Raw genomic sequence first — 15,164 nt, 5'->3', positions numbered from 1 at the left:
TTTTCAGCAAGCCAGGCTGGCTTAACTCTTAAATGTTTTTAATTGGTTTGTTATTGTTTTTAATTACGGGGCCAAATTTATATATATCTTTTTAATAGTATTTTAATGTTTGTAGTTTATGTTTTTATTTGGCTGTACACCGCCTTGAGTCCTTAGGGAGAAGGGCGGTATATAAATCTGATATTAAATAAATAAATAAATAAAATGTTAATGTAAAAGATGTCAGAGTTAAAGATAGCTCAATAATGTATGCATCATCAATCTTTGCGCTTTTGAAGTTTTAAAACAAAGTGTGTGTGTATAAATATATGTTTGTGTGTGGCTTGAACATTTTGTAGACATAAGGAAACCACAGTACAACTATACAATACAATCTGCAAAAAGCCCACAGTGGTCAAACAGTTTATCCAATTAAATTATATTTAGGATAAAGACATGATTGGCTCTCAGTACCAGAAGTCAAACTGTCCAGAAACTGTCCGTCTATTTGAATGCTTAACAAAAACGAAACATTTGCTATTAAGATTCAAATTTCTTTCTGTATTTTTACATTCTGCAGCAGCCTTGGGCCCAAATCCAGGACAAGTCTCAACAATAGTATAAACATGCCCGTGCAAAACCAGCAACATTTCAACCCCTGTGAAAAGAAAGAAAAAACCACCTCAAATCCTTCTACTCTTGACTCAAAGTAAGAGGAAGAATTTCATGCTATAGAAGTGGCATCTGGTGATAATATTTTGCATGGAGCAAGCAGCTATATTCCTTCTCCCGAGGGTGTTAAGCATGGACAATTAACTACATAAAACTATGCCTTGTTTCAAATCCTTCTAAAACTGTAAAGTCCTCTGGGCGCTAGATGAAGGTTCCCCAAGAGACTGCTCATGTACCCCAAAAGCTGCCGAGTGCCCTGCAGCAGAAAGTTCACAAATGTCTCGCCACTGTTTTTCTGTTTTCGCCGGGTCAGCATGCGAGGTTAGCACAACTTTCTTCTCTCTTCTCCTCACTGGTATCTGAGTAGGATGATGACGCTGGATAGAAACAACACGAGGAGAAAACTTTCGAAGAATCTGTTTTTGTCCTCCTCCATGTTCTCTTTCTGCCTCTGCAATTCTTGCTGCTTCAGCCTCATCAGGCGCTCCCGTTCCAACTGCTCGCCATAATGGGCTCGGTAAAACTCATCGAAGTTGAAGATGGGCTTGCCTGAAGGGGGGGCAGAGGTGTAAGGAGACTTGCTTTTGGATATTTTCTGAGCAGTAGCTGCTGCTGCTGCTTTACTTTTGCCAGAGGGCTTCTTGGCGTTGGAAATGTCGTTCTCGGTGAGGAGGCCACGGTCGTACTTCTTGCGCAGGCTGAGGCTGCCCAACACCTGATAGGCCTGAGTGATGTGGATGAAGCGATCGGCCGCCTCCACGCTGCCCGCATTGCGATCCGGGTGATAGAGAAAGGACTGCCTGTAGTAAGCGGATTTAATTTGGGCCTGAGTAGCGCTGCTCTGCACTCCCAGCAATTCGTACAGGTCCTTCGGGCCAGCACGGCGCCAAACGTTTCCTCTTCCTTCCCTTTCCTGGCCGTTATTACCCTGGCCAGGACCACCTGATCGCCCACGGAAGGCGACGGGAAAGACAAGGGTAGGCAGCGCTGCTCTGGGCCTAAGACCGGCTCCATAGGACGACCAGAGGAGATCTGAGGCGAGGACAGAAGAGGCCCTTGACTGGCGCTGCAATCTTGCCAGGGCCATAGGCGGCGTCTTTAAAAAACGACGGCGACTCACTCGCCCGCGACCTCTGCCATCTTGAGTTACCCGACCGCCTTAAGCAAAATCAACCGGTAGTCCCGAAAGGGAAGCCCATTGGAAAATTCTTCCTGGCCGGCCAAAAGGCGAAGCGTAATCAGCTATTGGTCAGCTCTTGATGGACGTGGCACGCAGCCACTAGCAAGAAAGCAGGGATAAGGCAGCACGACCTCTGCCATCTTGAGTTACCCGACCGCCTTAAGCAAAATCAACCGGTAGTCCCGAAAGGGAAGCCCATTGGAAAATTCTTCCTGGCCGGCCAAAAGGCGAAGCGTAGTCAGCTATTGGTCAGCTCTTGATGGACGTGGCACGCAGCCACTAGCAAGAAAGCAGGGATAAAGGCAGCGCTAAAGAGAGACGGTGCGTCTCAACGCGTGGAATGACCACGGCGCATGAGCGAAGCGGTCTCAATGTGGTTTCGTTTCCGGTAAGAGCGGGGAGGAGGGAGGGGGAAGGAGAGCGTGTTCTGCAGACAGACGGGGAGCTTGGCCAATTCAAGAGCTGGTAGGTGGGACAAAGGCCGATACGGGGGGGGGGAAGGAAAAAGTACGTCATACGCAGCGTTGATCTGTCTGATGAACGCTGTTTCTACGTCATCCCACCTATCCACCAATGGGAATGCCTTATAGGGTGGGTTCGGAATCCAAAGAGTCTGAATCGAAGAGTAGCAGAAGCTGCGTAGTTTGCGACTTTTATTGGCAGCAGCTCAATGGGACGCGAGAAGAATTTAGTGCCGCCTAGCACCGTCCTGTTATTAAGCTTCTTAATAAAGATTGCTTGATGGGGTCCTATATTATATAATATATGATATAGGACCCCATCTATATAATATAGTTGCTATATTAACATAACCGTATTAACCACGATCGTTAACCCTAACAGTTGCATTCGGACAATATGGTATAAACGCAATTGGTTTTAACTTTTTGTGGTTTAGCTAACTGGGTTAGCTGGTTATTCAGTATCCAATAATTCAGTATAATTATTTTGCACGTACATAACCTCGCTGGACTCCCATGTGGTGATAGCCTGTGTTCTTAACTATAGTGTTGAAAAACCCATAGGTGATTGGACTGATTTGAAATGCTATGCTTTATGCCGTAGTTTGCAAATTACAGTTGCTGCATTCATGGATTATCTAAATCGGAATGAAACAAGCCCAATTATAAAGCATGTCATAATGTGTGAACACAATCTCTTGTCTCGTTTTATAATACAGCAGCTTAAACCTTGAATTATAGCAGTGTTGTGGCAGTTGAGGTGGGCAGTAATTACATTATATTTTGCATTACTTTGCAAGACTTAACATACTATTCAGGGAGCAGATCCTGAGTCTGAAAACAAAGTAAGGGAGTCTTGGTTCTTTTCAGTTGTAGGAAGTTAGCACCCACCCTTCTCCTAGAAAAATGAAATATTCTAGGAAATATTAAAAAGGCAGAATATTATATTTCCTTGGATGAGAAATGGGAAAACATGTTTTTTTTAGGCAGGAAGCATACTCACTCTTAATAGCCCCCACCCTCCTCAATAGCCCAGAGCAGATGTCAGCACTTAAGAGATAAAGAGATGGCTAGGTCTATCCATAAGCAAATACCCTCATCCAAGATCCAACAAAGGTAGGATTAGCCCTCAACCATAATAGGAATTGCCCAAAGCCCCTTCATTACATCACCCAGCAAGATTCAATCAAGCCTAGGACTCAAGACAACCGACAAAGTTACCCCTGCATGGCCCTATGGGAGTCTGACAACCAATCATAATACATTTCTTTCACAGGAACAGGAAGCAAGTTCAAAGCCCAAGAGAGGGTATAAATATATCTCACTCTCCACTCCATGTGGTCAGTTATCCAGGACTTCAAACCATGTGGTCCTATCCACCATTAAACCATCCTTCCAAGCAAGTCTCCATGTTTCCAGTGCCTTTCTTCCCACTTGGAACTAAATCCAGATGGACATTTCTTCCAACACAGTCATGGTTAGATGATAAAACTAGATTTCTCTTCTCTGATAAATACTTGACCTTTTACTCCAAAGTTGTGGAGGAATGAAGAAAAAAATAATTTCTACTTGTAGGGTCATTTGTCCATCTCTGGTTGAATGTAAACTAACGAGATTAATATAGGCACCTGTAACAAGCTACAGTGATGTCAAAATGACATATGCATTATTACACTTTCAAAATTATGTAATTATGTAGCTTATTTTACATTTATTGATTTTAGAGAAAGCACTCAAATGTAGTTCAGTCAAACACCTAGGATTTGTACTTTGCCTATAGAGTCAGCGATGACTCCTACATAACCCCTACATGGCCCTATGGGAATCTGACTACAGCCAATAGAATACATGTTCTTGCACAGGAACAGAAAGTTCAAGTGTAAAGCCCAAGAGAAGGTATAAAAAAACCCCTCTCAACTCTATGTGGTCAGCTGCCCAGAACCCATGTGGCTCTGCTTCCTCATTAAACCTTTTCAACCAGCCTCCATGTTTCTAGTGTCTTTCTCTCAGCTTGGAACTGAACCGGATGGATATTTCTTCCCACAAAAGGATTAGCTGGTGACATCACTGTTGCCCAGGGGACGCAGAGTTGGGGGCTCCTTTCATGTCCCGTTAATGTCAAGTATCAAGGTCATATTGTTGGGAACTCAGCTATGCTGATGCTGGAGGAAAGAAACAAATGAGAGGGAGAGGAAAGAGCACAAGGGCCTGCAATTTTCTCCAGCAGCCTGCTCGTCCACAGTGTGGCCTCTTTTATATTAAATGGCCCTTACCCTGGATTTGTCGTGCAGTTTACTGACAAAAGTTGCTTTGCTGGCCTATTTGTACTAGTCAGATGGTGATCTGAAATTGTTGTGTGACTAGTACCTGGGCCTTAGCTCTTCTGCTAGCTGGAGCAATATTGAGAGATGATAAACTTTTGGGGCACCCATAGTAGGATTTTTTTTTCTTTTTATTCTGGCTGGTAGTCTTTCAAAAGATCCTGTTTCACCTTCATTGGAAAAATTGGATATGATGGATCTTAACATTGACACCCCAGTCGTACTGCCAATTACATTTCAAATAGAACTTCTACTGCAGAAGCAATATTCCTCTGAATCACAATGCTAAGATGAAGCAGAAGGGGAAAGTGATAAATACTGTATATCATTGTACTCTCTAAGCTTAGTTGTTTTCTTGCAGATGTTATTAACAAAGATCAATGAAGTGCAGTGAAACGTCTGCAAGAAAACAACCAAGCTCCGATAGCACCAAGGATCCACAGTTCAACCCTGAGCTACAAGTGGTTCTGGAGCTATGTATATTCCAATAGTGGCTTTCACTTGCCTTCGCTACTGGTTCGGAGCTGTGAGCGCGCATGTGTGCGCTTCACTCGCGTGCGGTGCTTCTGCACATGCGCAGAGCTTTCATGATGACGTCCAGGTGGGTGGGCGGAGCCTCCCGCCGCTACCAGTTTGCCTGAACCAGGGCAAACAGGTAGAAACCCACTGGTATATTCTTGGAAAATGGGAAGAGGGTAAAAACATAATTGAGGTTGTAACTATCTCCCCTCAGTAAAGACAAGCAAGTGATAATAATGTATAAACAGGAACTAAAGCATGACTCCTTTCCCAGGTATAATTTTTTTAGGGATGTACCTGCACTTGTAAAGTTATGCACCTGTGAGGATACCTAACTTCACAAAGACTAAAAGATGCCAAGATGTTACCTCTATTTCCTGTTGGACTTCCAAAGTGGATCTACAGTAATTCTAAGACTTTGAACCGAAGCCAGAAAAAGTACTATGGAGGACTGAAGATCTACACTATATGAATGTATAAACTGGAAGGTGTCAGCTAAGCCTAACAAGAGAAAGCACAGAGATCACACAGATTTTATAGTTTAATCGCTTCTGTTTCATTGGCCAGGTTGGGAGAGAAGGCTGGTCCAGATGGCTTTTGAGTTAGAGAAACTTTGGAGAAAAAGTCAACACAGAAGAGGCTTCTTCTATAAGCTTCCTGCAAAGAACCAATCAATCAGTTGTTTCATAAACGTAGCTCTTCTGAAGGGATGAAGGAATCCTCTGGCAGCTGTTATTCTCTGGTTAGCATCACATTTTGGGGCTAGGAAGAGCCATCGATGGTATTTGTTCCTGTCACTGCTTGAGTAGCCTGTTCTGGGATGTCAGATGGGTTGGTCAGGATTGAAGTAGAAACACTCAGCTGGCGAAGGGAGCTCAGTACAGCTAAGGAAAAAATGTGTGGAGAGAGTAAAATCACAAGACACCTCTACAACTGTTTCTGCTCCTTTGCTCTGGTAGGCCTCCTTAGGGAACAGGAATATTGAATCTTGCCAGTGCAAAGTACAGCAAGACTTCTCCCCAAAGAAATAGCACCGCAGAAGGCACAAGTGATATGAAATATATTACTTGTACTCGTGTTATAAACCTTCACATATACAGTATACTGTCTTCATTCTTTTATTCTGTATATCCTGTTACATTCTTTCTGAATCCTCCTATGCTTATAGTAGTGTTTCTCAACCTTGGCACCTTTAAGACGCATGAACTTCAACTCCCAGAATTCCTCAGCCAGCATTGTTAATAAATAATGCTTTTTTTTTCTTTGAGAAAAGAACTGGCATATCACAACAAAAAGGAAAGGTGCAAAATCAAAGCAGAAGGTGAAATCCTGTCATTAGAACTATAATAGAACTATATAGAACATTAGAACAAATAACAACTGAACAACTCCATACTGGATTAAAGTTTAAACATTAATTCCTGATTTTATTCAATCCCTAATCCCTGCCCTTTGCACCCAGAACCATCCTAACTGAAAACGAAAAGGAAGTCAATAACTCACTGGGTCGCAGTGCCGGAAGAGAACAATATTGATCCAGCCAGGCCAAAGATGTGTGACTCAGGCTTTCTAGGCTGGTGGTGGACACCATCCCGTTGAAGGACTCAAAGAGAGGCCGCATGATGATGCTGAACTGATGGAGGAGGAGCAGTTAAGGAGCTAGGTTTGTTTTTTCCCCCTCTCTGCTACCTTTGGTAAATGGCAAATTACATACCCTGTCACCTGTGACTTGCACAAAGAACACTTGAATCTTTGCAAGAAATACTTGAACCATTGGCAATTTCAGGGAATCGTTATTCTGGTCAAAGCTTTGCAGATTCCCTTTCAGGAATGCAAACAGCCTTCTCCCCAAAGGATACAACCCAGAACTTCCAATTCTGTAAGGTGCATGAACGGACATATTCGTCAAACATGTGTCGCATCTGGTCAAAACGTTGGCGGGTGATGGGCACCCCTGTGTCAGGCAACTGCTGCTGGCAGAGGCTATAGGAGAGGAATGACAAGTTAGGGGGAAACATGGATTTGGCACAAAAGCCAGGTGCCACCATTTCCAGGGCCTCTGGTTTGTGCCTCCCCCGCTTTACTGTATGCCCGATTGCCCATGCCATGCCAAAACTCCATGCCAGCAACCAAAAGAAAGCCAACGATGCCAAAGAAAGCCAGTGGTGTTCCCAGCAGGCCTACTTGATGGAAACATTCAGCTCCTCAATTTGATCCCGCAGGCGCTGGGCTTCATCCTGCAGGGTAGCTCGTTCCTGCTGCAACTTGCAGATGTATTCTGCTGTTTTCTGCAGGGTTGTGGCTTTGCTGATCTGCATAGTGGGGTGAAGGAAGGAAGGAGAATTGTGTTTAGACGGCTTCCCTGGCCTGGCAGCCTCCACAGCTCCTATAAACATCTGCTTTGCCTGCCCAGCTGTGGATTATAAAGCTTGCAGAACTCATCCTTCAGATTAAGGATGGCTGACAAAACCAGAGAAGCAGATTCTCCAAGATGGCGTCAAGAACTGCAAGGGTAATTTTGTGGCCTCTGTTGAGGAAATTGGCAAGGATCAAGAACGGCCGATCAGCACTCACCTTGAGGCTGGGCTGGGCGCTCAGAGTGCTCACTAGGCCATGTAATGTGTCAAACCCCAGTTTGATGTTAAAACGGCGTTTCTGCTCAGCAGAAATGTGGATGATTCTGCGGCTCTCAGTCTGGGAGGGAAGAAGGGAATTTTCAGTGTAAAACTTAGATGTTCAGTCCAATGGTATACATTCAGGGGGGGTTCTAAATTTTTTTACTACCGGTTCTGTGGGCATGACTTATTTTGTGGGCGTGGCTTGGTGGTGGTGGGGGTAATGTGACTGGGTGGGCTTGGCCAACTTTTTTTATTTTTTAACTTTCAAAAGCATTTTTTTCTACAACCTTAAGAAGTGGCAGAAAAAAATGCTTTGAAAAGCCTCTGACGATCAGGCAACACAGCTGAGATCATCAGAGGCTTTTCAAAGCATTTTTTTACTACTTCTTCGGCTGAAGTGGTTGCAGAAAACAATGCTTTTAAAAGCCTCTGACGATCCCAGCTGAGTCGTGGGATCATCAGAGGCTTTTTTTTTTACTTTTAAAAGCATTTTTTTGGCCGAAGAGGTTATAGAAAAAATGCTTTTAAAAGTAAAAAAAAAAAGCCTCTGATGAGGTGGGCGGGGTAAGCAAGCGGCGACTGGGCCAGGGGCATGGCCAGCCAATGTTATTACCGGTTTTTGGAACTACTACAAATTTTTACTACTGGTTCTTGCGAACTGGTGTGAACCAGGAGCAACCCACCACTGGTAGTCCGCAACTTACCACCACAATTGGAACTACAATTTCCATTACTAAGCAATGTGGTTGTTAGGTGAGTGTGCCCAATTTTACAACCTTACTTGTCACAAGTTAAGCAAATCGCTGCAGTTGTTAAGTGAATCTCATGGTCATTAAGCAAATCCACCTCTCCTCATTGACTTTGCTTGTCAGGAGCTGGCTGGGAAAGTCTCAAATCACATGAGCTCAGGATGCTGCAACTCTTGTAAATACATGCCAGTTGCCAAGTGCCCGAAATTTGATAACATTAAAATAGGGAGGCTGTGATGGTCATAAGTGTGAAGACTGGTGCTTTTCAGTGCTGTTGTAACTTTGAAAGTCACTAAATGAATGGTTATAAGTTGAGGACTACCTGTATGTAACTGCTGAATCACATTGCCAGAATCTGGTACCATATACAGCAGAACCTCTGGTCATGAACGCTTCTGACCACGACCAAATTGGGTTCGACCAAATTGGGTTCTGACCAAAAAATGCACAATTTTTTTTTCGCGGCTGATTTCCCCTTTTACACCATTTTTTTTGTAAGCGCCAAATTTCCAAAATTAGGTTCGGGTCACAGCCAAATTGGTTTGTGACCAAAGTTATAGAACAAATTATGGTCGGGACCAGAGGTTCTACTCAGAGGTGGGTTTCAGCAGGTTCTGACCAGTTCTGGAGAACCGGTAGCGGAAATTTTGAGTAGTATGGAAAACCGGTAAATACCACTTCTGACTGGCCCCGACCCCATCTATTCTCTGCCTCCCGAGTCCCAGCTGATCGGGAGGAAATAGGGATTTTGCAGTAACCTTTCTCTGGAGTGGGGAGGGAATGGAGATTTTGCAGTATCCTTCCCTTGCCACCTCCACCAAGCCACACCCACAGAACCGGTAGTAAAAAAATTTGAAACTCACCACTGGTTCTACTGTACCTGGAATGCATTTCCTGCTAGGATTTCCATAGAAATAAAAAACAAAGGAAAAAAACCCTAAATTGTTTTCTTTTTGGACTGATCAAATAGGGCTTTAGAACGATCCCGATATTGATAGGATTTTTAGGTTTGAAGCTGAGCATTTGGAACAGGGTACAAGAAGGCAGCTACATTTTCAGGTTGCCCCTTTGTTCTTTGACACAGTCACAACCTGTATTTTCCATCACTGATGACTGATTTTCTTACCATGTGTTTCTAAAAACTGTATAGAGGACAGCAAGGGAAATGCCATAGACCGATAAAGCACATGAGAAATAAGCTGTGATGAATCAGAGGGGTTTATTAATGAGGGACCCTTGGTGCCAAGGACCCCTCATTTCAACCCTGAGTTACAAATACTCTCCCTTATGTGTTGATTAATGCTTCACAATTCACTAACTTCTGGGGTGGAGAGGGTTAATATGATCTGAGGGAACATGATCTTACCTTGCTTGGTTCTGTCCTGTTTTGGCTTGAATAGAGAGGGGATGAAACTAATCCCTCAAGGGAGACAGGGGGTCCCTGTGTCATTCTCTGGTTATTGGCTGCTGGGGGGAAGGAGATAAGAGAACATCACTGCAATTATTGATTGCTACTGAGCATTCACAGACTTCTTCTATGGAACATATTGTCAGGTTTCGAGGTCGTCTCAAATAAATTGCATTTCAAACAAAGTCTTTGATAAAAAACTCCCATTTATTAAGCACGACATTCTAACTCTGACTCCATCTCAGCCAACACTGACTTCCAGACCCAAAACCCTCCCTTTCTGTTCCCCACTCCTCTGCACTCATTGGCCATCTTCCAAGTCACTCTACCCCTAATCTACTGCTCCAGCTCAAAGGAATTTCCCCCCTCCCCTCCCATCTCCTAGGGGATATTATCTCCAGGGAAAATAAGTAGGTGAAAAGTAAAAAAATAAGTAGGTGAAAAGTCAAAATAAGTAGGTGAAAAGTCCCTTTCCAGATGCCTCTGCTTCTCCTTCTTATGTCAGCACTAGAGTAAATGCAGCTTGAAGTGCTGACACATATATTCAGGCAGAACACTGTCCAGAATAACTAGAACTACTGGTTGATGGTGGATGCTGATTCTAATGACTCACCACAAACAGGAGTGGGGGAGAGGCGTTCTATCTTGGGGACAAGCAATGAACCTGTTGATGCTGTGGTTGGTATGGACTGCGAGGGGCTGGAGATGGGGGACAGCTGAGGGCTGAGCTCTCTTATTCGGGGCAAGAAACTGGCGGGTTCATCACCAAATGCGTTGTGCTACAGAAAGGAAGGGGAAAAAAAGTTAGCACTGCACAAGGGAATATCAGGCACATGGTAGGGGTGTCCATGGAACCTTCTGCCACCAGATACTAAAAATTACTCTAGAAAGGGGAACAGATTTATGGAAGATAAATCTGTTAGCTATAGTCCTGATTTCTAAACAGCCAGGAATGGAATTTCCAGCGTCAGAACTGTAGTATATGGTACCTGGGAATAGTAGTTCTTTGGACAAACAGCGAGTTGCTATCTGCCTCCAGCTCTGTTGATGAACTTCATGTGTCCAGTCACCAGTGGAGAAAAGGAGCTGGACAACCTGGGACTTTAGGTCTGAGAAGTGCTACCATTCTTCCGTTATAATTTCTCCTCTAATAAAAGCTAGTATTGGCAATCTAGATATGGGATCATATTGGTTCATTTCACCCATGGTTATGGCAGTTTCCCCTCTAACTGTCTAACATGATATCCTCCAACATCAACCAGGGTTTTTCACTTTCTCCTGAAATCCCAAATTTTAGCGTACCAAACTGTCCAGGTGAGATACAGCTCCATTCCTTCCAGTTCTAAAAGCACTTTATCTTAATCCTGTTCCAAACCGAAAAACCCGTTCTCTCACCAATACCTACCAGGGTCTCCGGTCCCGTGGAGACCACAGTGTGGCTGGGAGCAGACAGGTCCTCTAAACTAGGTTCTGCTTTTGCTGTAAAAAGAGAAAGATAAGGCAACCCATGTATAGAGCACAGTAAGGTTTACACAAAACGCATAAGCCAAAACCAAGGAGAACAAACTACAATCCCTGAATTCATATAAGATGTGATGGTGCAGCAGATAAACCATGCTGAATGGGTGGTCTGATTCATACAACATCCTGACATATTATGCTGAGCCACAAATCACCCAATTTCATTTTAACCTAGGTACGTGATGGCGAACCTATGGCACGCATGCTGGAAGTGGCATGCAGAACCATCTCTCCGGGAATGCGAGCCATCGCCTGTTGCTCTTCCAGGTTCTGGTGCGCCGGCCAGCTGGTCTTCACATGCATAGGAGTGCCAGAACCTGGAACAGAAGCCGCCTGGTGTGCATGCACACCAGGCAACTGCTCTTCCGGTTTCTGGCGCACGTATGCACACCGGCCAGCTGGTTGTTGTGCGCACATGTGTGCCAGATACCGGAAGACCAGGTGGCCGGTGCGTATGTGCATGCCGGAAACCGGAAGATCATCTTCCCAGTGCGTGCATGCGCACCGGGCACTGCTTTTCCGGTTTCTGGCGCACACACATATACATACTCCCGTTTCGGCACTCGGTGCCGAAAAGGTTCACCAACACTGACCTAGGTTAACCTTGTATAAATCCAACAGTGCTTTGAAATTTAATCAGTGTTCAGGATGCTTTAACTCTAGTGCAGCTGAGCTACAGTTAAGGAGGGAGGGCTCTCTTCCAAATGGAATCTTGTCGCCATGAACAGTATGTGTGCATGAACCTTAGATAAAGATGGGGCCAGCCTTTTATTTCTCTGAAGGTCTTTCTGGGTTCCTGAAAGAAAGATGCTGATGTTTTCTTAGGTAACAGGAAGGGGGCATCCTGTGTTGTGGAGCACCTCTACAACAGGAAAGAAGCAAAGCTTGCTTCATCCCTCTGTCACATAGCTACTAGTTACAGCTTTCTCAGCAGGCAGCAACATCTGTCTGACCTTGTCTGGGCTTGAAAGCTAAGCAGGGTTAGGCCTCGTTAGTACTTGGAGGGGAGACCTCAAAGGAACACCAGGTCCATATGTTAAACAAGGAAGTCAAAAAAAGCCCTACATGGCTTAGGCCCGGGGTACTTGCAGGAGCATCTTCTGCCATCCTCCCATCGTCCTGTACGCTCTCACAGAGCAGGTCTCCTCATTGTCTAGCCGTCGGCTAGACAATGTAGGCTGGCGGCCCCCAGGGGGAGAGCATTCTCTGTGGGAGCGGTGACCCTCTGGAATGGTTTGCCCACCGGGCTTAGGACAGCCCCCGACCTCCTCTCCTTCCGCCGCGAACTGAAGACGTGGCTCTTTCATCAATTGGACTGACCTGTCTAGGGGCTTTTACATTGTAATAATTTTAATTAATTTTAACTGGATTTTAATTTACATTTAAATTTAAACTGTTGAATTTTATTCTTTGTAAGCCGCCCTGAGTCCTTCGGGAGAAGGGCGGCATATAAATGACATAAAATAAAATAAATAAATAAATAAAAATGCAAGGGAAATTATTCCTCTACTTTTGCCATATGTCCAAAGTGTGAACCTGAAGAGACCCTGAATCAAAAGACATTTTACTTTCATTAGAGCTACAGATCTGAAATGGAGAATGGTCCATTGCCAAAGATTACCAACTGTTACCCAACTAAGGCCAGGAACAGCTAACAATCCAAAAATGAGTGGATCATTGGCATGCAATGTTGTTATTTTGTTCTGGATTTCAAGAGCTGGTCTCTCTTTCCTTTTTACTCTGTGTGCGCTCATTCTTAAATCTGATGATGGGAACTATTATTTTTAACATTTATATGTGCCCAGTTGAAAGGCTATAATAATTGCTTGAAAAACAGGGAAAAAATTATTTATTTATTTATTTGTATTATTTTTACAAATAATTCAAGGTGGCAAACTTATTCGATGTCAGCACTTCAAGCTGCATTTACTCTAGTGCTGACATAAGAAGGAGAAGCGGAGGCGTCTGAAAAGGGACGTTTGACTTTTCACTTACTTATTTTCCCTGGAGATAATATCCCCTAGGAGATGGGATGGGGGGGGAATTCCTTTGAGCTGGAGCAGTAGATTAGGGGTAATGTGACTTGGAAGATGGCCAATGAGTGCAGGGGAATGGGGAACGGAAAGGGAGGGTTTTGGGTCTGGAAGTCAGTGTTGGCTATGATGGAGTCGGATTTAGAATGTCGTGCTTAATAAATGGGAGTTTTCATCAAAGACTTTGTTTTAAATGCAATTTATTTGAGATGACCTCGAAACATGACATTCATCTTCCTCCTCCTATTTTTTCCACAACAGCAGATCTGTGAGATGAGTTGGGCTGAGGGAGAGTGACTGGCCCAAAGTCACCCAGTTGGCTTTCATAACTAAAGCAAGACTAGAACTCATGGTCTCTGGCTTTCTAGCATGGTGCCTTAACCACTAGACGAAACTGTCCAATATATAGATGATGATGATTTATACATTATTTTTTATGTTTTAGCTAGAGTCTAGAGAAGCTTGTGTTCCACCAAAAGTCTAAAAGATGTTTCTTTTGGTCTCTCCATTGACCCACTGGGACACATCCATACAGCTGCTTTGCCATGTTCATTCCAGAGCTATTAGGAAATCATGCTGCCCCCACATCAGTGGTGGTTGCTACTGGTACCGGCGATGGCGGGAGGCTCAGCCCACCTGTCTGCATGCGTGCGCCCATGAGCGAACCAGTATCAACGGGTTTTGAAACCCGTCCCTGCCCCACATGGACCTTTATTGTGCTGTGAACACAGGTGTGTGCTACCTGCTGCCTATCCACTTTTAAATGCCCCATTCTAATCCAGGGGATGTAACTGGTGTTTTCCTCTGCTCAAATCCCAGTCCTGACAGTTAGAACAATTAATCAGTGGAACAACTGGCCCCCAGAAGTTGAGGGTGTTCCGACACTGGAGATTTTAAAGAAGAGATTGGAAACCATTTATCTGAAATGGTATAAGTTTTCCTGTCTGAACGGGGGGTGGACTAGAAGATCTCCAAGGTCCTTTCCAACTCTGTTAATCTGTTAATCCTCCACCACATGGAAAGGCTCTTCCAACGGTAGGCACAACTGTCTGCTTATTGCATACACAATTACATTTTCCCTTGTTTTCTTTTCTCTCACACAGTGAGCTGAACTTTTAAAATAATGCTTTTTAACTTTGGTTCGACTAGTCAATTGTTCAAGCACTAGGTGGCAGAAAACGTTAAGGGTTTTGTTTTTTCTTTCTTTTGTTTTTTTAATTTGTTCAGTCAAAGATGCAGCTGTCAGAAGCTGGAGATGGAGAACAGAACAAGGTTTGGCTATGGAGAGCGGTGTGATAGCTGTAAAGTTCCCCGAAACCCTCCATGAAGAGAGGGAGGGAGGAGCCAAGGCTGCCCGGGTATAATGGAAGGTGGAAATGACTTTGGGAAACAGGAGGAAGAGCAGCAGATTAGGCAATGGACAAACAAGAGGCAGATGAGTCTGCAGAAGGAATGTGGGCATGGCAAAGTTCTCAGAAAGGATCCTCCCTAGTTTCTTCTGCAGAGGTGAGGGGGAGAGAGAGGAGTACTTTCACACCTGCAAGATTCAGTTAATGTAACCTTACAATAAAAATAGAGCTTGTGCTCCTGGATGCGCTATTTGTCTGCACTAACTGGCAAGGCTGACATCTGGGAGGAGCTGCCATTGGAAACAGAATTCTCTGCCACCAGGCTACAGAAGTACAAGAGCTAAGTCCTTTCCA

At 44.2% G+C, this 15,164-nt stretch overlaps 2 protein-coding genes across 3 annotated transcripts in view; both read right to left on the bottom strand.

Annotated features, from left to right (window-relative positions):
* Positions 1–401: 401 nt before the first annotated feature.
* On the bottom strand, positions 402–2,374 carry DNAJC30 (DnaJ heat shock protein family (Hsp40) member C30). Its single transcript, XM_034421042.3, has one exon. The coding sequence runs from the start codon at positions 1,736–1,738 to the stop codon at positions 1,001–1,003; it is 738 nt and encodes a 245-aa protein (XP_034276933.1). The 5' UTR covers positions 1,739–2,374; the 3' UTR covers positions 402–1,000.
* A 3,286-nt stretch (positions 2,375–5,660) lies between these two features.
* MLXIPL (MLX interacting protein like) overlaps positions 5,661–15,164 on the bottom strand; it is a 61,078-nt gene continuing 51,574 nt past the window's right edge. Inside the window, exons 10-17 of one of the 2 annotated variants that reach the window (XM_034421041.3) lie at positions 11,313–11,386; positions 10,521–10,686; positions 9,866–9,963; positions 7,707–7,826; positions 7,317–7,444; positions 6,992–7,115; positions 6,636–6,765; positions 5,661–6,016 (exon numbers count right to left, since the gene is read on the bottom strand). In XM_034421041.3, the coding sequence (XP_034276932.1) occupies positions 5,895–6,016; positions 6,636–6,765; positions 6,992–7,115; positions 7,317–7,444; positions 7,707–7,826; positions 9,866–9,963; positions 10,521–10,686; positions 11,313–11,386 (962 nt within the window). In that variant the 3' untranslated portion in view covers positions 5,661–5,894. Of the gene's footprint in view, positions 6,017–6,635; positions 6,766–6,991; positions 7,116–7,316; positions 7,445–7,706; positions 7,827–9,865; positions 9,967–10,520; positions 10,687–11,312; positions 11,387–15,164 lie in introns of both variants that reach the window. The other variant, XM_034421040.3, reaches the window with a different exon arrangement.

Source organism: Pantherophis guttatus, chromosome 1 (assembly GCF_059756535.1).
Source record: "Pantherophis guttatus breed Tessera chromosome 1, ASM5975653v1, whole genome shotgun sequence".
In the NCBI taxonomy this organism is placed as follows: domain Eukaryota; kingdom Metazoa; phylum Chordata; class Lepidosauria; order Squamata; family Colubridae; genus Pantherophis; species Pantherophis guttatus.
Note: the sequence above shows the minus strand (reverse complement) of the source record. Positions and strands in the feature narration are given on the sequence as shown.